This window comes from Centruroides vittatus, unplaced genomic scaffold (assembly GCF_030686945.1).
Source record: "Centruroides vittatus isolate TY-2023 unplaced genomic scaffold, ASM3068694v2 contig_10, whole genome shotgun sequence".
NCBI lineage: Eukaryota > Metazoa > Arthropoda > Arachnida > Scorpiones > Buthidae > Centruroides > Centruroides vittatus.
In genome coordinates this window covers 6,450,876-6,458,237 of record NW_027120658.1, presented here as the reverse complement: position 1 = coordinate 6,458,237, position 7,362 = coordinate 6,450,876, and the positions used below count along the sequence as shown (strand labels likewise).

Here is a 7,362-nt window from a genome sequence, read left to right as displayed (position 1 = left end):
ATTCGAAAAATCAAAAAAAAAAAAATGTTTCGGGGCCAAAAGTACCGTTTTTTGTAACTATATGTAACTTGTACGAATTATCTCGGGTCTGGACGTCTATAGACGTCAATAGGCGTTAAGGGGATTGAACAGCGGACGCGTACGAAGTGTGTCACGTGACATTTCTCGATGCCATCCGGCCACGTGTCTACTCTCTCGCCTCGCATCTGACATGTTCCTGATAACTTAACAATAATAATAAATAATAAATAAATATATGAAACAACAAAGATAAAACTGCTCGTTAACGACGATAATTCTATCACTATATATATTATGATAATAAAAATTAGTCAGAAGCAACATAAGATATCTATTGTCGAAGAATATTACGTAAGACGACATCTATTACTCCCTACCCCTGAGTAAGAAATCGTAAGAAATCCTTGACCCCCAAAATACCTTACGTAATTTATGGATGGCCCCTTAGGCCACGATGTTCTGAAAACTCACGTGAGGGCGCTTCGGCTAACCCGGCCCCAGCGAATCGTTAAAATTTCGTTGGTGGATCTGTTGTTTAGTTGGATGTAGCTACCGGGGCCTTAATCTATGCGCTTGAGAGAGATTGGCCAGAATGGCAGTATTGCCTGTGGTGCCACACGTGAAGAGCACATCGAATGCATTTAAGGTCAGTAAGACCTGCAAATATTCCTCTTTCATTTGTCACAACCTGTATAAAAAATATTTTATAAATTGAAAATCATTAAAAATATTATTTGTGAAATTTGTATAAATTTACATAAATTCGGCTTTTTTTATTTGGTGATTACGAAAAGAAAAATAGTTGATTTATATTTTTAAAATTTTGTTTAAGTTTATGAATTAATAAGAAACATTCACAAAGCATTTATTTTTAATCTGCAGGTATATGCTTATTTATTTTTAGTGATTTTTACATTCAAATGATTGACCTATCGAACGTAGAGAATTGTCTTTTCGTGCTTATGTGGTGTTTATAACAATGTAACGTACTAGACGAGTCTTTCTGGGTATATTCGGACACTGTTTTTGGTAAAAACTATTAAATATGACTTAGTAAAATGGCTAAATAATACGCAATAAATATAATTTGACATAAGTTACATCATACTAAAAATTCGATTACATTCATTCGGACTACACTTGTAAACAGTCGACAGTGGAGACTATTAAAGTAATTTGCGTGTGAAATTAATTTAATTTTTTTTCCTGCTAATTTTAACTATCTTAATGACGTTGTACAAACACACCAGTTCAGTTATTTTGCATAAATTTGTGCTTAAAAGTCAATTAGTGTACGGTTCTTAACGTCTTCAAAAATTCGGTTAGGTTAGGTTAGAACGTGCGTCCCACTGTTTCCTTGCTGGAATCAGAGACGAGCCGCCATCTTGGCACGAAGGGTTACATTAACCAAAAATTCTTTAATATTACATCATTTTTGTTCAATAGACAAGAAACATAGTTAACTGACTTACGAACCATTTTGTCTTTTATACTAATACGTATATATATTGTATGAGTCGTTAAAAAGATCCAATTTGAAGCATCTCATACTCCAAACTTCTGACTTGTCAGGTAAATTAGACTTATGCTCACATTAAAGCCGAATTCCATAAATTTTCAAATCTACAAGACTTTTAATAATTGCAGCATGTTACTGATTACAAGTAACTTTATCGAATCAAATCTGCTTATAGCTAGTATATCTTGTTAAAATTTGAAATTTGAAAAGCTTGCAACAGGGCATAGGTCTGTTACTAATTATAATTAAATAAAAATGTTTTCTAAATTAGGAAAGATACTCCAATGGTAAAATATTAATAGTTTTATTATTTAATTTACTAAAATCTGGTGTTTGAACTCTGGATTTTAATCTATACCTCGTACAATACTAATATCTTTCTGTACAGTCATGCAAAATGTATGATTTACTACGTTATTTTCATTGAAAACTTTCACTTCTATTGATTCACGAAGATATATTGTTAATTACAGAATAAATATTGTAGAAAATAGACGTTTTGATAATGGATGAACCAGAAAAGAAGTGTGAATTAGTGTGTAAAAGCCGTTCGAAGCAAAATTTGAATATTGCCTTCATATACGAAATAATGATTCGTATATTCACAACTCTCGATAATTCCGAAGTAGAGAATTGCATGCAAGTTTGCTCATTCTGGAAGGAAATAGGAGAATCCATACTGAGACGAAGGATAAGGATTGCAGTTGAGGTAAGATATACTTTAAGATGAGAATAAACAGCAAAACCTGTGTAAACCTGCCGGTTTACACAGGTTTTCTGTATTTTTCGATATTGTAATGTTGGAATTATCAAACCACCAGGTATGCCTTCATCCACCGAAATATGAAAAACTATCTTCTAGACTCAAAAACAGACAATCAACACAAAAAGAAATACAAATGCCATCAAAAAATGATAATCAATCTTCCAAATATCTAGTTGTGGTTCTGCCATCTCACTACGTGAGAATATGCAAATTAGCACGATACTGCACAATGTAAGCAAAAAAGACAATAGCGAGTTTGAGACCGAAGTTTTAAACGCGAAAACGTGTACGTCAGACGTTCAGCGCCGCTTTACTGTAAGTCTAGAAGTTTCGACAATGGCGTTTGGAAAGTCAGTGGCGTCATGCTCGACATTCCAAACGCCATTGTCAAACTTCTAGGCTTACAGGAAAGCGGCGCTGAACGTCTGACGTACACGTTTTCGCGTTTAAAACTTCGGCCTCAACCTCGCTAATATAAAGAAACATACGTAAGAATACAGCTGTTTTGTGCTTTGAGAGCTTTAAAGGTTTTATCAAATTTTACCAACGAGAAAAAATAGGTTCCTCATCTTAATTATAAGAGGCTTATCGTTATGTTTTAACTCATTGTGAATTTCTGAAAATGATAGAATTAGAAACGTAAAACTTGCTTTCACGTCCCATTACCTTTGAAGGGATATGAACGGACATTATGAACACTTGTATGGAAATGCAAAAGCAGGTACTGTACAAAAACAGATTTGTATACATAGCATAGTATAATAACTCGGTTTAAAAAACCTTCTTCATAGATAGGAACAATATTCTGTACTGGTTGGCTCACCCACTCCTCAAGTGCGTCAATTAGGTGGGTTCCAAAAAAATAGATACAAAAACGTATGTTTGTAAATTGTTTCTATGGATTTTGTCAATTAACGTGATGTAATATTAGCACTGTAATTCCGGTTTTTAATTTTTTTTTTCAAATATAGATAAGAATAATTATTTGTACTAGTTATATACCTATTCTGTAAACATCAAATGTAGTCCATTCCGAACGATTGTGATTTATAGGTATGTTTGTAAGCTATCTGTATCGTTTGAATGTATTTGATGTCATTTATAAATTGTGTGTTAAAAAAAAAATTAGTTGTCTGAAGTGGGGCAATATTGAGCCCGAAACGTGTTAACCAACGCGTATCGACTGAATAGTAAATAAAAGGATGAAGGAATGCCTGGTGGTCGATTAATTACACTACATTAATTACACTCTTAAGTGGAATATTTGTTTCTTTTTCATATGTAGGCCTTACCACGTCAGATAATTGCAATCACGAACTTCTATCCAGAATATGTTGTTCGCTACTTCAAAACACGAAATGGCAACACTAACTTCTTGACAGGATATAATGGACATTGGTGGCAAATCAGGGAAAGAAGCGATAAAACTAAGACAAGACGACTTTTATCGCGGTTGGATGCTCAATGTCGTAAGTATCTTATTGAAACATTAGCAAAATGTCCATCAGTGATCAATGGTGGGCATATTATTGATGTTTAATTGAATGCGAGTCGTGGGTTTGCGTCTCACCGGCAGCTGGATACGTGGAATGTTCCGATTTTTTACGTGTCTAATACCCAAATAGGGGCCAGTGTTCTATAGAATGTTCTTCCCGGAAGGCGTTCCGCGAAAAACATTCTATTTGCATTGTTATAGATTGGATCATTTGAGAGGGATTGTGGCAAAAATCTGTCAAGCTCATTGCCACTGTTTCGAGCGAATACGATACTTTTGAAAGGTGGGTCAAATCGCCAAATCACATTTAATAACCACATATATATTCGCAACTTCTTTGTTATTAATTCAGGTTTCCCGAATGAGGTACTTCCAATAATTACGAAGAATTATGACACACGTTCCTTGCATTGAAGTCTTTTCAGAGACACTGTATCAACATTTTCTAGCTTGGCTGTATTTTTACCCTATAGAATAAGTAACATGCAACATGATTAATGTGTTTTTCAGCATTTATTCGTAAATTTAATTTGAAAATATTACAGTATTCGCAATTAAATAAAAAACAAACAAAATCATGGGCATCATCTATTACAATATGTAAAATAATATGAATATCAACTTATAACTTTAGCAAAACAATTACGCGTTACTTCAATTATAATAGAAAATTAATTTCATTTGTTAGAAGTGTTCGTATGTTGACGAAACATAGGTCAAATTTTAGGACGAAACCAAGCAACACTAACCTCAGTTTCACTTCTCTGTGGTTGAAACATCAGTGCTTGGTGGTTGATAACCAGAATCCTTATCCTCGTTGACTGACGTATCTCCATATTGAATATTGAAGCCTGCTTAGTTTACGTACAGCTGGCACGATTATTTCAATTTGACCAAAAATGTAATTTGTCACTATCTCGCCTCCGTTTCCTTCAATTAATCAGTAACAATGCAAATCATGAACAAACACTTCATATATAGTCAAAATATTTGCAAATCATTCTGTTGACTTTGAAAAATCTGTGAATCCAAGGACTCCTCATATACGATTATCGCATTAATGGAATAAAACAACAAACACTTAGAAGTCGATTTGCCAAGCGATGATACCTCCAGAGAGGACTTTCTACGGAAAACTGGTCTCTATTTAGATCTTACACACGTGAAAGAAAGTAAGAAAACTTCACGTAGCCAGTCCGTTGGTCGGGCACGAAACTGCAACCTAAAATATTGTTAAACTTCTTAGAAATGCCGAAAATGTGTAGGTAGATAAAATCATTAAGCTACTAGTGAGGATGTAAGAGAAATTTAACAAATTTAATATAAAAACGTAACGTTTTACAGGTAAAAATAATCATATAAACGACCGGCGATATTCTCAAAGGCTCATTAAACTTCTTACACATTCTCCACGAAATCTGTTACCAATATGGATCGCTGTTTTTCCTCGACTTCCCGGACTGAAAATAAGTCGTTTCGTGTTTTCAAAAGATGAAATCAATGAGAAGCTGAAACCGGGTCCCACGTGGTTTACAGAATTGACAGATATTTCAAAAGAAGCAACGAAATGCGTCCTATGGATCGTAGATGGAAGACTGGAGGACACCTTCAAGAAAGTTATACCACAATGCGCAGTAAGCGGTATATCAGGTTATGGTTTACCTCGAACATACAGATGTATTGTGTTTTCGGGAAGGATGGTACACGCATTATCAGTTAAGGTGCCTAGAGATCATACACTACAACAAATGAAAGTTACAGAATTGAAGCAATACAACATTGCTTGGAACAATTGTATTATGTTATATTTCAACCAATGGTACATAAATTGGTGCAACGATCGATCAAAATTTGTCGACGTTGAGATTTTTAGTAAAGAATTTTCCAACATTCCAATTTTCTATTATAGTAGCGGCATGTATTTCTGTGTGGAACACATTCCGAATATTTGTAAAAACACAAGTACTATAGAAGAATGTATAGAAGATTCATCACATATTGCAACAATTGTTTTATTGTGGATTGCATAAATTATAATTAAGTTATTAAATGCAATTGTAAGGTACTTTGTTTTAAAAAAAATGTATGTCCCGTATATTACATTTAACTTTTATTCAAATCATTCTGTGTATTTATTAAAGATCAATTGACATTAAAACTGTATAAAATATATATGTAATTCAAATTATTTAAATATCATTTAATAAAATAATTTTTATTCAATTTTACTAATATTTTTTCTCTCTTCGCCCAAGTGCCCACCAGTGGCAGAGTGGCTAAAACAACTGAACATTACTTCTCGTGAGTTCGCACCTCAACAACTGGGTATTCTTCACGTGTGTAACATCCAAATAGGAACCAGGTTCCTGTTGAATATCTTTCCAGGAGACTCCCGTGTGTTGCAATGTCATATTCCACAGAACCAAATATGAGCTCTGTGCAAACACTAAGAGGAATTCTTTTAGTAAGCCCATTATGATTTCAACAAGGCCCACAGTGGAGTGGCTGGGTATTAAGGGACAGGGCGACATATTCGGATCGACCACTCCTGAAAAATTCCTGAATTTTTGGCCAATTCGGATCTGATTCCAGGTCCCAGAGCAGCAAACTGCCATCTTATTTCGGCTATCAAACTATGTTTACAAAGAGAGCCTTTTAATGAAGACCAGGCCGGGCCAACAGGTAAGGTAGTGAGGTGCCTGACAGATCACAGATGAAAACGGTGTTGCCACTACACCTTCACAATATTCTCTTCGCGGGCTGCAAATTTCTCCAATTTTTGCCATGTATAGAAATTTGCAGAAATTCATGTAAATCCTAAAATATGTGGAATTCGTCTTTTCCCTCTTTTTTCGACAGTCGTGTGGCTTCTCTCGTAACGTTCCCCCCATTTTGTAACGATCATCGCATCGGATAGATGCACCTGTTGGTGTTCTGCTCTCCACAAATATGTAAATTATTCCATTACGTACAATACCTAAGAAAATGACGTTTTTTTAACGATTTTACAGTGTTTTCTCTATTTTTATTTTTAAAAATAAGTTTTTCCCTTTATTTCATAAAATATTTGCAAATACACACCAATTCCTCAGTACCGGCAAAGGAGCCGAATTTTTCGCAATACCGGAAATTTCCTGCAGATAACAGCTCTGGTTTAAACGCGTATAATTTAAAGAATAATAAAAGCCTTAAAGGAATAATTTCATGAATGATAAAATTTCTAAGAAAAATACTTATATTTAAAACACTAAGACTCATTATCTAAGAATTAAATTTGTGGTTAGCGACATCTGTTATGGGATTTTATTTAAAATATTTTTGTATTATTAATTAATTATATAAAGTCAAAAGGATTAACTTTTAAGCTAGACATAAGTTTTGTTTTTTTAAAAAAAAGTGTAAATGCCAATAACGAGTAAAATGGTCATATCCATTAAGTCCGATACAACTCTAGATACAACACAAGATTTCCCTCTCTCCCCACCTCCTTAACCCTTAACCACCAAAATTTGCGCCCTGTGTATTTTAACATCCCTGTCAAACTTCATAATTTTTGGTTCA

The 7,362-nt window shown here is 34.1% G+C and overlaps 1 protein-coding gene across 1 annotated transcript; it reads left to right on the top strand.

Annotated features, from left to right (window-relative positions):
* The first annotated feature begins 632 nt into the window (after window positions 1-632).
* Window positions 633-5,876, top strand: LOC136968310 (uncharacterized). Its single transcript, XM_067262346.1, has 4 exons — window positions 633-667; window positions 2,028-2,249; window positions 3,592-3,775; window positions 5,146-5,876. Exons 2-4 carry the CDS (start codon window positions 2,046-2,048, stop codon window positions 5,829-5,831), a joined length of 1,074 nt encoding a protein of 357 aa, XP_067118447.1. The 5' UTR covers window positions 633-667; window positions 2,028-2,045; the 3' UTR covers window positions 5,832-5,876.
* Window positions 5,877-7,362: the final 1,486 nt, after the last annotated feature.

Bases quoted from the DNA above. Each gene is read 5' to 3' on its own strand.
- LOC136968310 (XM_067262346.1), top strand. From the start codon at position 2,046: ATGGATGAACCAGAAAAGAAGTGTGAATTAGTGTGTAAAAGCCGTTCG. The intron at 2,250-3,591 runs GTAAGATATACT...TTTCATATGTAG, and splicing joins GGATAAGGATTGCAGTTGAG to GCCTTACCACGTCAGATAAT. The intron at 3,776-5,145 runs GTAAGTATCTTA...AACGTTTTACAG, and splicing joins GCGGTTGGATGCTCAATGTC to GTAAAAATAATCATATAAAC.